The sequence below is a fragment of the Scyliorhinus canicula genome, chromosome 3, assembly GCF_902713615.1.
Source record: "Scyliorhinus canicula chromosome 3, sScyCan1.1, whole genome shotgun sequence".
Taxonomy (NCBI): Eukaryota; Metazoa; Chordata; class Chondrichthyes; order Carcharhiniformes; family Scyliorhinidae; genus Scyliorhinus; species Scyliorhinus canicula.
The window spans coordinates 3030330-3043971 of NC_052148.1; the positions used below are offsets into that span (position 1 = coordinate 3030330).

General features: G+C 52.6%; 1 protein-coding gene across 1 annotated transcript in view; it reads right to left on the bottom strand.

The window, feature by feature from the left end:
• Window positions 1–697: 697 nt before the first annotated feature.
• Window positions 698–13642, bottom strand: part of LOC119963596 (snake venom metalloproteinase kistomin-like) — a 130153-nt gene continuing 117208 nt past the window's right edge. The window contains exons 4-5 of the mRNA XM_038792927.1: window positions 9519–9597; window positions 698–778 (exon numbers count right to left, since the gene is read on the bottom strand). Coding sequence (XP_038648855.1) covers window positions 698–778; window positions 9519–9597 — 160 coding nt within the window. The remainder of the gene's footprint in view (window positions 779–9518; window positions 9598–13642) is intronic.

The following is a 13642-nucleotide window of genomic DNA, read 5'->3' on the forward strand; positions in this document are numbered from 1 at the left end:
AGTGGTGACCAAAAATCTGTCCTGGTCCACCCACGTCGACGCTACCACCAAGAAAGCACAACAACGCCTTTACTTCCTCAGGAAACTAAGGAAATTCGGCATGTCCACATTAACCCATACCAACTTTTACAGATGCACTATAGAGAGCATCCTCTCGGGCTGCATCACAGCCTGGTATGGCAACTGCTCGGCCCAGGACCGCAAGGAACTTCAGAGAGTCGTGAATACCGCCCAGTCCATCACACGAACCTGCCTCCCATCCATTGATTCCATCTACACCTCCCGCTGCCGGGGGAAGCGGGCAGCATAATCAAGGATCCCTCCCACCCAGCTTACTCACTCTTCCAACTTCTTCCATCGGCAGGAGATTCAGAAGTCTGAGAACACGCACGAACAGACTCAAAAACAGCTTCTTCCCCACTGTCACCAGACTCCTAAATGACCCTCTTATGGACTGACCTCATTAACACTACACCCTTGTCTGCTTCATCCCATGCCAATGCTTATGTAGTTACATTGTATATCTTGTGTTGCCCTATTATGTATTCTCATGTATTTTCTTGCATTCTGTTTAATTCCCTTTTCTTCCCGTGTACTGAATGATCTGTTGAGCTGCTTGCAGAAAAATACTTTTCACTGTATCTCGGTACACGTGACAATAAACAAATCCAATCCAATCCAATCCAATCCAGCTTTGTTACCTGAGTCCTGGGCAGGTTCTTGCTGAGACCTGGGATCCGGGGACGTTTCTGACGGAGCCCTCATAGGAACAGCGATACTGTACACAATGGTTAAATATGAGCATTAATAGCGCAAGCAAACTCATTGACAACAATGTCATGTCATAATGACATTACAGCAAGGTAACTGAAACATTGACAGTGTCTCCGAGAGAGGAGGCTGAGGACACGTAAAGCATTGGGGTTGGGGGGGTTGGGGTGGAGTGGGGGTGGGATTAGGGTGGAGTGGGGTGGGATTAGGGTGGGGGTTGTGGTCGGGGGTGGGGGTGGGGGTTGGGGCTAGGTGGGGTGGATTTGGGCTGGACTGGGGTGGGGGTGGGGTTGGAGTGGATTTGAAGTGGGTGGGGGTTGGGGTGGGTGTGGCTGGGGGTTGGAGTTGAGGTGGGGGTGGGTGGGGTGAGTGGGGTTGGGGTGTGTAGGGGTGGGTGGGGATGGGGATGGGGTGGGGGTGGGGTTGGGGATGGGGTGCGGTGGGTGGGGGTGGGGAGGGGTGCGGGTGGGTGGGGATGGGGATGGGGTGGGGGGGTGGAGATGGGGATGGGGTGGGGGTGGGGGATGGGGTTCGGTGGGTGGGGGTGGGGAGGGGTGCGGTTGGGTGGGGATGGGGGTTAGAGTAGGAGTGGGTGGGGGTGGTTGGGGTGTGTGGGAGGGGGTGGGGGTTGGGGTGGGTGGAGGGGGGTTGGAGTGGAGTGGGTGAGTGGGTGGAGTGGGGTGGGAGGGTGTGGGTGGGTATTGGGTGCGGGTGGGTGTGGAGGGGGTGGTGGGGTTGGGTTAGGGTTGTGGTGGGTGGGGATGGGGGTTAGGGGTGGGGTGGGGGATGCGGTGGGGGATGGGGTGGGAGGAGGTGGGGTGCAGAGGGTTGTGGATGGGGTGGGGGTGTGGGTGCATGGGGAGGGGTTTTGGGGATGGGTGGGTGGGGATGGTGTGCGGGTGGGTTGGATGGGTTGGGTGGGGGTGGTGGGGGTGGATGGGGTGGGTGGGGGTTGGGGTATGTGGGAGTTTTGGGGATGGGGTGGGTGGGGGTGGTGGGGATGGGGTGGGGTTGGGGGTGGGTGGAGGAGGGGTTGGAGTGTGGGTGGGTGGATGGGATGGGGGTTGGGGTGGGTGGGGGTGGGGTTGGGGTGCGGATGGTTGTGGATGGGGTGGGTGGGGCTGTAAGTTGGGGATGGGCGGGGTTGAGTGGGTAGGCGTGGGGTGGGGGTGGTGGGGATGGGTGGGGATGGGGTGGGGTGTGGGTGGGGATGGGGTGGGGGTTGGGGTGGGTGGGTGGAGGTGGGGTTGGAGTGGGGAGGCGTTGGTGGGGGTGGGTGGGGGTTGGGGTGGGTGGGGATGTGGTTGGGGATGGGGTGGGGTTGGAGTGGGGAGGCGTGGGTGGGGGTGGATGGGGTGGGTGGGGATGGGGTGGGGTTGGGGTTGGTGGAGGAGGGGTTGGAGTGGGGTGGGTGGATGGGGTGGGGTTGGGGTGCGGATGGTTGTGGATGGGGTGGGTGGGGATGTGGTTGGGGATGGGGTGGGTGGGGGTTGGGGTGGGTGGGGGTTTTGGGGATGGAGTGGGTGGGGGTGGTGTGGGGAGGCATGGGTGGGGGTGGTGGGGGTGGGTGGGGATGGGGTGGGTGGGAGTTGGGGTGGGTGGGGTTTTGGGGATGGGGTGGGTGGGGGTGGTGTGCGGGTGGGTGTGGATGGGTTGGGTGGGGGTGGTGGGGGTGGGTGGGGATGGGGGGGGGTGGGGTGGGTGGGGGTGGTGGGGGCGGGTGGGGATGGTGGGGGTTGGGGTGGGTGGGGTGGGGGGTGGGGGATGGGGTGGGTTTGGGGTGGGTGGGAATGGGGTTGGGGATGGGTGAGTGGGGATAGGGATGGGTGTGGATGGGGTGGGTGGGGGTGGGGGTGCGTGGGGATGGGATGGGGTTGGGGTGCGGATGGTTGTGGATGGGGTGGGTGGGGATGTGGTTGGGGATGGGGTGGGGTTGGAGTGGGGAGGCATGGGTTGGGGTGGTGGGGTGCGGATTGTTGTGGATGGGGTGTGTGGGGGTGGTGGGGGTGCGTGGAGATGGGGTGGGGTTGGGGTGGGTGGAGGAGGGGTTGGAGTGGGGTGGGTGGATAGGGTGGGGTTGGGGTGCGGATTGTTGTGGATGGGGTGGGTGGGGTTGGGGTGGGTGGAGGAGGGGTTGGAGTGGGGTGGTGGGGGGTGGAGGTGGGGTGCGAATTGTTGTGGATGGGGTGTGTGGGGGTGGTGAGGGTGGGTGGGGATGGGGTGGGGTTGGGGTGGGTGGAGGAGGGGTTGGAGTGGGGTGGGTGGGTGGGTGGAGGTGGGGTGCGGATGGTTGTGGATGGGGTGGGTGGGGATGTGGTTGGGGGATGGGGTGGGGTTGGAAGTGGCGAGGCGTGGGTGGGGGTGGGTGGGATGGGGTGGGGTTGGGGTGGATGGAGGAGGGGTTGGAGTGGGGTGGGTGGGTGGGGGTGGTGGGGATGGGGGTGGGGTTGGGGTGGGTGGGGGGTGGTGGGGGTGGGTGGGGGTGGTGGGGGATGGGGTGGGTGGGGGTGGTGGGGGTGCGTGGAGATGGGGTGGGGTTGGGGTGGGTGGAGGAGGGGTTGGAGTGGGGTGGGTGGGTGGGGGTGGTGGGGATGGGGTGGGGTTGGGGTGGGTGGGGGTGGGTGGGGATGGGGTGGGGTGGGGTGGGTGGAGGAGGTGGTTGGAGCGGGGTGGGTGGGTGGGTGGAGGTGGGGTGCGGATGGTTGTGGATGGGGTGGGTGGGATGTGGTTGGGATGGGGTGGGGTTGGAGTGGCGAGGCGTGGGTGGGGGTGGTGGGGGGTGGGTGGGGATGGGGTGGGGTTGGGGTGGGTGGAGGAGGGGTTGGAGTGGGGGGGGTGGGTGGGTGGGGGTGGTGGGGATGGGGTGGGGTTGGGGTGGGTGGGGGTGGGTGGGGGTGGGTGGGGGATGGGGTGGGGTTGGGGTGGATGGAGGAGGGGTTGGAGTGGGGTGGGTGGGTGGGGGTGGTGGGGATGGGGTGGGGTGGGGTGGGTGGGGGTGGGTGGGGGATGGGGTGGGGTTGGGGTGGGTGGAGGAGGGGTTGTAGTGGGGTGGGTGGGTGGGTTTAGGTGGGGTGCGGGTGGTTGTGGATGGGGTGGGTGGGGGTGGTGGGGTGCGTGGAGATGGGGTGGGGTTGGGGGGGTGGAGGAGGGGTTGGAGTGGGGTGGGTGGGTGGGGTGGTGGGGATGGGGTGGGGTTGGGGTGGGTGGGGGGGTGGTGGGTGGGTGGGGGTGGTGGGGGATGGGGTGGAGTTGGGGTGGGTGGAGGAGGGGTTGGAGTGGGGTGGGTGGGTGGGTGGAGGTGGGGTGCGGGTGGTTGTGGATGGGTTGGGTGGGGTTGGAGTGGGGTTGGGGGGGGTGGGGGTGGTGGGGATGGGGTGGGGTTGAGTGGGTGGGGGTGGTGGGGGGTGGGTGGGGGTGGGTGGGGGATGGGGTGGGGTTGGAGTGGGTGGAGGAGGGGTTGTAGTGGGGTGGGTGGGTGGGTGGAGGTGGGTGTGCGGATGGTGTGGATGGGGTGGGTGGGGTTGGAGTAGGGTTGGGTGGGTGGAGGAGGGGTGGGGGTTGGGGTGGGGTTGGGTGGGTTGGAGGAGGGGTTGGAGTGGGTGGGTGGGTGGGGGTGGTGGGGATGGGGTGGGGTTGGGGTGGGTGGGGGTGGGGGGGGGTGGTGGGGGATGGGGTGGGGTTGGGGTGGGTGGGGGGGTGGGGGGTGGTGGGGATGGGGGTGGGGGTTGGGGTTGTGTAGGGTGGGGGTGGGTGGGGATGGGGGTGGGGTTGGGTGGGTGGGGGTGGTGGGGGTGGGTGTGTGTGGTGGGGGATGGGGTGGGGTTGGGGTGGGTGGAGGAGGGGTTGGAGTGGGGTGGGTGGGTGGGGGTGTGGGTGGGATGGGGTGGGGATGGGGTGGGGTTGGGGTGGGGGAGGAGGGGTGGAGTGGGGTGGGTGGGTGGGTGGAGTGGGGTGCGGATGGTTGTGGATGGGGTGGGTGGGGATGGGGTGGGGTTGGGTGGTGGGTGGGGGTGGGTGGGGGTGGGTGGGGGTGGTGGGGGGTGGGGTGGGGTTGGGGTGGGTGGGGTGGGTGGGGTGGTGGGGGATGGGGTGGGGTGGGGGGGTGGAGGAGGGGTTGGAGTGGGGTGGGTGGGTGGGTGGAGGTGGGGTGCGGATGGTTGTGGATGGGGTGGGTGGGGTTGGAGTGGGGTTGGGGTGGGTGGAGGAGGGGTTGGAGTGGGGTGGGTGGGTGGGTGGAGGTGGGGTGCGGATGGTTGTGGATGGGGTGGGTGGGGTTGGAGTGGGGTTGGGGTGGGTGGAGGAGGGGTTGGAGTGGGGTGGGTGGGTGGGGGTGGTGGGGATGGGTGTGTGTGGTGGGGGATGGGGTGGGGTTGGGGTGGGTGGAGGAGGGGTTGGAGTGGGGTGGGTGGGTGGGGGTGGTGGGGATGGGGTTGGGTTGGGGTGGGTGGGGGTGGTGGGGTTGGAGTGGGGTTGGGGTGGGTGGAGGAGGGGTTGGAGTGGGGTGGGTGGGTGGGGGTGGTGGGGATGGGTGTGTGTGGTGGGGGATGGGGTGGGGTTGGGGTGGGTGGAGGAGGGGTTGGAGTGGGGTGGGTGGGTGGGGGTGGTGGGGATGGGGTTGGGTTGGGGTGGGTGGGGGTGGGTGGGGTTGGAGTGGGGTTGGGGTGGGTGGAGGAGGGGTTGGAGTGGGGTGGGTGGGTGGGGGTGGGGGGGGTGGGGTGGGATGGTTGTGGATGGGGTGGGTGGGGTTGGAGTGGGGGTGGGGTGGGGTTGGGTGGGTGGAGGAGGGGTTGGAGTGGGGTGGGTGGGTGGGTGGAGGTGGGGTGCGGATGGTTGTGGATGGGGTGGGTGGGTTTGGAGTGGGGAGGGGGAGTTTTGGCAATGATTTATTACGAGGTCCCTTCGCACAGTGTAATATTGTGTGATTACTGTCAGACCCTAACAACTCACAAAGATGTGCGGGGGAGGTGAAATGGCCATGCTAAATTGTCCCTTAACTGGGGAAAAAATAATTGGGCACTCTAACTTAAAAATAATTAGCATAAATGTAGGGCAATGTTTACTTTTATTCCATTTTTTGGCATGGGCATGGTAGCATAGTGGTTAGCACAGCTGCTTCAAAGCGCCATGGTCCCAGGTTCGATTCCAGTTTGAGTCACTGTCATGTGTGGAGACTGCATCTTGACTGTAGTAGAATATCACAAATCTTTGAACCATTTTAGATATCTTTCTGGCCTTTCACTAACAGCTGTGACTTGAACTGAACAATACCTTGTTCTTCTCCCAATTCTGCTTTATTCCTTTAACATTATGCTTCCTGGAAACTCCTCTTCGTTTATCTAGTTTCCTTCAATGGTTGTCTTTTAGACTTCTGGCAGTGGCTTTCTTAACCTTTACTCTATTGTGTGGCTTTTGTTCTAGCAATGCAGAGAGCTGTTGTCTCTCTAGATTCCTGTTACCAACTGCTCTTGCCTCCAACTAAAAGTAAAAAGCAAAGGGAAACCTTATTTCTTCGAAGCGCCTCTAGTTTCTAAGCAATTATATTTATTCTTCTCGATCAGAGTTGGAACTGAACCAAATCTCCACACCTACAGACACCCTTGTCCAGCATGAATCTAACTACAGGGGCCTTCCTGATACAGGAACATAACAATAAACCCACTTAAAATTATACCTCATTTCTAATATTTACTAATACAAATATAAATCTCTAAAACCACCTTGGCTTTCCGAGAGGAACCTTTCCGCACGAGTGGTTTGAGTCTGGAACGTACCGCTTGGAAGTCAGGTGGAGGAAGGTCAACTGAGGCATTCCGTAGGGCATTGGAGGATTATTGGAATAGGAACAATGTGCAAGGATCCGGGGGAAAAGCAGGGGATTGGCACTATGTCAGAATGGCCATTTGGAGAGTTGGTGCAGGGACATGGGACAAATGATCTCCTTACGCACCAAAACAATTCTGTGATTTTTCAGTGATCGATGCTCCAATCATTGAAGCTAGCTGTCTCATACTGTTCACCAGTAACAGGGTGATAATTGGCTGGGTTGGATTTGTCCTGTTTCCTGTGTACAGGACATACCTGGGCAATTTTCCACATTGCCGGGTAGCTGCCAGTGTGATATCACCTGGAGTGAATCGTATTGGCTGAAGACGGATATCTGTGATGCTGGGGACCTCCGGAGGAGAGCGAGATGGATCATCCACTCGGCACTTCTGGCTGAAGATTGTTGCGAATGCCTCAGCCTTGTCTTTAGCACAGATCTGCTGGGCTCCTCCATCATTGAGGGTGGGGATATTTGTGGAGCCTCCTCCTCTCATTAATTGTCTACAGAATTGCATTCACAGTGGGCTAAACAACTGGCTTGTAATGCAGAACAAGGCCAGCAGCGAGGGTTGCGTCACTGTTCCAGGGTCCCAGGTTCGGTTCCCGGCTGGGTCACTGTCTGTGCGGAGTCTGCACATCCTCCCCGTGTCTGCGTGGGTTTCCTCCGGGTGCTCCGGTTTCCTCCCACAGTCCAAAGATGTGCAGCTTAGGTGGATTGGACATTCTGAATTTTCCCTCTGTGTACCCGAACAGGCGCCGGAATGTGGCGACTAGGGGATTGTCACAGTAACTTCATTGCAGTGTTAATGTAAGCCTACTTGTGACAATAAAGATTATTGATTCATGATTAATCTGAACCCAAGTGAAACTTGTCACTCAAGACAACATCTCTGGATTTTTCATGGAAATGCTGTCTCCCTCCTTCCCTGACACCTTTCACACTCTGGACCATCTGGGCTCACTGGAACTCTATCATCCACAGGAGGTTCTCTAGTCTTTGCTCTCAAAGAATATACTTTGGGATGTTCTCCACAATGATGCTTTCTCTTGGTGTCTTTACCAACGATCCTCTTAAGGATCTCAACCCCGTCTTTGACAATCCTCTCCCTACATTTCCTCCTTTCCACACAATCTCTCAGCTATCCAGCTGTGCCAACACAACACCACTGTTCCATAGGCTGTCATCAGGTATCACAACCTCTTGGCCACTTTGGATCTCTGCCTCCTTACAAGCTGACCATCGAATTTACAATGCAGAAGGAGGCCATTTAGCCCATCAAGTCTGCCCCAGCCCTTGGAAAGAGCCCCCTACCCAAGCCCACACCTCCACCCTATCCCCGTATCCCAGTAATCCCACCTGACCATTTTCTGTGGACACTTAGGTCAATTTATCATGGCCAATCCACCTAACCTGCACGTCTTTGGACTGTGGGAGGAAACCGGAGCACCCAGAGGAAACCCACGCAGACGCGGGGAGAACGTGCAGACTCCGCACAGACAGTGACCCAAGGCAGGAATCAAATCTGGGAACCTGGCGCTGTGAGGCAACAGTGCTAACCACTGTGCTACCGTGCTGCCCTTGACATCCACAAGTCTGCATAATTCATCCCTGTCTTTAACTTGGAGCTTCACACTGCTCCTCACTATTAACTTTACTGACCAGAACTACCTTATCCAGATTCCTGTTCCTTGTTCCTGTGACCAGAAGATTTTCTTGGAACTTGCATCTGTCCCTGTCTGTGGTTTCGGGAACTTCCTTCTTTAGTTTCTGGGATGTGTTACCCATCCCTACATATTCCTACCTGTACTGCAGAATCTCTGGAATCCTGATTTCAACTGCACTGACCAATTCTCAACTGAACTGGGTGGGCCTCTGGTTGCTAAGCAACAGCCCAGTTATTTTGATACTCTCTGTTTGTTTTAGAGTCATACAAATCTCATTACCATGCATGCACGTTAACAAGCCCACAGACTGAGAGGCAAGTTTTAAAACTGAAACCAAAAAACCAGGCTCTCAACCCTTTCTGAACACATCAGTTCAATAATAAATTATTTAAACTATCTCTATAACCTAACACTGTAGCTGAAATGTTAAATGCAGAAAGCCACACTGTTCACGGGTAATGATAACTTCACAACACACCAATCAGGCAGAAATTGTCATCAGCTCAAATCGTGGCGGATGGATCTAATATTTCAGATCTGCTCATAAATACATCAATACCTTTATTATATTTGTATAAGAGAGGAGGCAGTTGACATTATACCCTAACAATAACCGATGGATGAGTGAATTTGAGGTTTTTGCTGGGTTTAAAGACAATTCTTATGCAATAAGAAGTTGGGGAGGTGAAAAGCTGAGATCAGGACCATGGAACTCGCACGACTGAAATGTAATTCTTTCTAAATTAGCATCCAGGTGAATTGTCAACAAGGCCAAGGAACAGCTGCTGGTCAATAGGATGAGAAAAGATTAACGGCTGGTACAGACTCGATGGGCTGAAGGGACTCACTCTGTATTGTAAAAACCCGATTGCTCCGTGATTATCTCAACTGGATCTTACAGAATCTCGGTGTCAGTTATAAATACCTTGGGCCATTGTATCTTTAATAAATGTCCAGGGTTTAGACTGCATTTGAAATTCTTGTAAACACAGCACAGACAGGACCACAGAATATTTCTGAATATGAAAAGAGAAACACATTCTTCAACTTTTGAGAACATGATCAGCCCTCATGGTTGAATAGCTGCTCAAACTGGGGCCCAGGCTAATATCTGAAGAATGGAGACATGGGAGAGGTATAGGACGCACTGAGAACACTGCGCAGCTCGACAGAACCAGAGGGAGGAGAGGAAATGAAACATTGAAATAGATGGACAATCATTCGATTTCAAACACACGCTGGTCCTTATCATTCCTCACCGATTCGGTCTCCTTCTCTGTCACCAGAGTCTCATTTAAATCATAGTGCGATACCTGGAACGTCCTCGGCAAAAGGACACTGTGGAAAAACACAGAACAGAGCACGTTTCAAAACAATCAGAGAGAATGGCAGTGTGTCTCAGCAAACCTCGTGAGTGTGCAATATATACAGTCTGATCCCATAGTGTGTGTGTACAATATATACTGTCTGATCCCAGAGTGTGTGTACAATATATACTGTCTGATCCCATAGTGTGTGTACAATATATACAGTCTGATCCCATAGTGTGTGTGTACAATATATACTGTCTGATCCCATAGTGTGTGTACAATATACAGTCTGATCCCATAGTGTGTGTACAATATATACTGTCTGATCCCATAGTGTGTGTACAATATATACTGTCTGATCCCATAGAGTGTGTGTACAATATATACTGTCTGATCCCATAGTGTGTGTGTACAATATATACTGTCTGATCCCCCAGAGTGTGTGTGTACAATATATACTGTCTGATCCCATAGAGTGTGTGTACAATATATACTGTCTGATCCCATAGTGTGTGTGTACAATATATACTGTCTGATCCCAGAGTCTGTGTAAACAATATATACTGTCTGATCCCATAGTGTGTGTGTACAATATATACTGTCTGATCCCAGAGTCTGTGTAAACAATATATACTGTCTGATCCCAGAGTGTGTGTGTACAATATATACTGTCTGATCCCAGAGTCTGTGTAAACAATATATACTGTCTGATCCCATAGTGTGTGTGTACAATATATACTGTCTGATCCCCCAGAGTGTGTGTGTACAATATATACTGTCTGATCCCAGAGTGTGTGTGTACAATATATCCTGTCTGATCCCCCAGAGTATGTGTGTACAATATATACTGTCTGATCCCAGAGTGTGTGTGTACAATATATACTGTCTGATCCCCCAGAGTGTGTGTGTACAATATATACTGTCTGATCCCATAGTGTGTGTGTACAATATATACTGTCTGATCCCAGAGTCTGTGTGTACAATATATACTGTCTGATCCCAGAGTGTGTGTGTACAATATATACTGTCTGATCCCAGAGTGTGTGTGTACAATATATACTGTCTGATCCCCCAGGGTGTGTGTGTACAATATATACTGTCTGATCCCAGAGTGTGTGTACAATATATACTGTCTGATCCCCAGAGTGTGTGTGTACAATATATACTGCCTGATCCCAGAGTGTGTGTGTACAATATATACTGTCTGATCCCAGAGTGTGTGTGTACAATATATACTGTCTGATCCCAGAGTCTGTGTGTACAATATATACTGTCTGATCCCAGAGTGTGTGTGTGTGTACAATATATACTGTCTGATCCCCCAGAATGTGTGTGTACAATATATACTGTCTGATCCCAGAGTGTGTGTGTACAATATATACTGTCTGATCCCAGAGTGTGTGTGTACAATATATACTGTCTGACCCAGAGTGTGTGTGTACAATATATACTGTCTGATCCCATAGTGTGTGTGTACAATATATACTGTCTGATCCCAGAGTGTGTGTGTACAATATATACTGTCTGATCCCAGAGTGTATGTGTACAATATATACTGTCTGATCCCAGAGTCTGTGTGTACAATATATACTGTCTGATCCCCCAGAGTGTGTGTGTACAATATATACTGTCTGATCCCAGAGTGTGTGTGTACAATATATACTGTCTGATCCCAGAGTGTGTGTGTACAATATATACTGTCTGATACCAGAGTGTGTGTGTACAATATATACTGTCTGATCCCAGAGTGTGTGTGTACAATATATACTGTCTGACCCAGAGTCTGTGTGTACAATGTATACTGTCTGATCCCAGAGTGTGTGTGTACAATATATACTGTCTGATCCCAGAGTGTGTGTGTAAAATATATACTGTCTGATCCCAGAGTGTGTGTGTACAATATATACTGTCTGATCCCAGAGTCTGTGTGTACAATATATACTGTCTGATCCCAGAGTCTGTGTGTACAATATATACTGTCTGATCCCAGAGTGTGTGTGTACAATATATACTGTCTGATCCCCCAGAGTCTGTGTGTACAATATATACTGTCTGATCCCCCAGCGTGTGTGTGTACAATATATACTGCCTGATCCCAGAGTGTGTGTGTACAATATATACTGTCTGATCCCAGAGTGTGTGTGTACAATATATACTGTCTGATCCCCCAAGGGTGTGTGTGTACAATATATACTGTCTGATCCCAGAGTGTGTGTGTACAATATATACTGTCTGATCCCCCAGAGTGTGTGTGTACAATATATACTGTCTGATCCCATAGTGTGTGTGTATAATATATACTGTCTGATCCCAGAGTGTGTGTGTACAATATATACTGTCTGATCCCAGAGTGTGTGTGTACATTATATACTGTCTGATCCCAGAGTGTGTGTGTACAATATATACTGTCTGATCCCAGAGTGTGTGTGTACAATATATACTGTCTGATACCAGAGTGTGTGTGTACAATATATACTGTCTGATCCCAGAGTCTGTGTGTACAATATATACTGTCTGATCCCAGAGTCTGTGTGTACAATATATACTGTCTGATCCCAGAGTGTGTGTGTACAATATATACTGTCTGATCCCCCAGAGTCTGTGTGTACAATATATACTGTCTGATCCCCCAGCGTGTGTGTGTACAATATATACTGCCTGATCCCAGAGTGTGTGTGTACAATATATACTGCCTGATCCCAGAGTGTGTGTGTACAATATATACTGTCTGATCCCCCAAGGGTGTGTGTGTACAATATATACTGTCTGATCCCAGAGTGTGTGTGTACAATATATACTGTCTGATCCCCCAGAGTGTGTGTGTACAATATATACTGTCTGATCCCATAGTGTGTGTGTACAATATATACTGTCTGATCCCAGAGTGTGTGTGTACAATATATACTGTCTGATCCCAGAGTGTGTGTGTACATTATATACTGTCTGATCCCAGAGTGTGTGTGTACAATATATACTGTCTGATCCCAGAGTGTGTGTGTACAATGTATACTGTCTGATACCAGAGTGTGTGTGTACAATATATACTGTCTGATCCCAGAGTGTGTGTGTACAATATATACTGTCTGATCCCAGAGTGTGTGTGTACAATATATACTGTCTGATCCCAGAGTGTGTGTGTACAATATATACTGTCTGATCCCATAGTGTGTGTGTACAATATATACTGTCTGATCCCAGAGAGTGTGTGTACAATATATACTGTCTGAACCATAGTGTGTGTGTACAATAAATACTGTCTGATCCCAGAATGTGTGTGTACAATATATACTGTCTGATCCCAGAGTGTGTGTGTACAATATATACTGTCTGATCCCAGAGTGTGTGTGTACAATATATACTGTCTGATCCCAGAGTGTGTGTGTACAATATATACTGGCTGATCCCAGGGTGTGTGTGTACAATATATACTGTCTGATCCCAGGGTCTGTGTGTACAATATATACTGTCTGATCCCAGAGTGTGTGTGTACAATATATACTGTCTGATCCCAGAGTGTGTGTGTGTACAATATATACTGTCTGATCCCAGAGTGTGTGTGTACAATATATACTGTCTGATCCCAGAGTGTGTGTGTACAATATATACTGTCTGATCCCAGAGTGTGTGTGTACAATATATACTGTCTGATCCCAGAGTGTGTGTGTGTACAATATATACTGTCTGATCCCAGAGTGTGTGTGTACAATATATACTGTCTGATCCCAGAGTGTGTGTGTACAATATATACTGTCTGATCCCAGAGTGTGTGTGTACAATATATACTGTCTGATCCCAGAGTGTGTGTGTGTACAATATATACTGTCTGATACCAGAGTGTGTGTGTACAATATATACTGCCTGATCCCAGGGTGTGTGTGTTCATCTACAAATTTGCTGACAATACGACCATAGTGGGCCGGATCTCGAATAACGACGAGTCAGATTACAGGAGCAGATAAAGAACCTAGTGGAGAGGTGTAACCACAACAATGTATCCCTGATCTGTTCCCTGTAAGAACACTATTCACGACGCCCTATGCTGCTCTTGCTGATGTATTTGCTTTCTTTGGCCC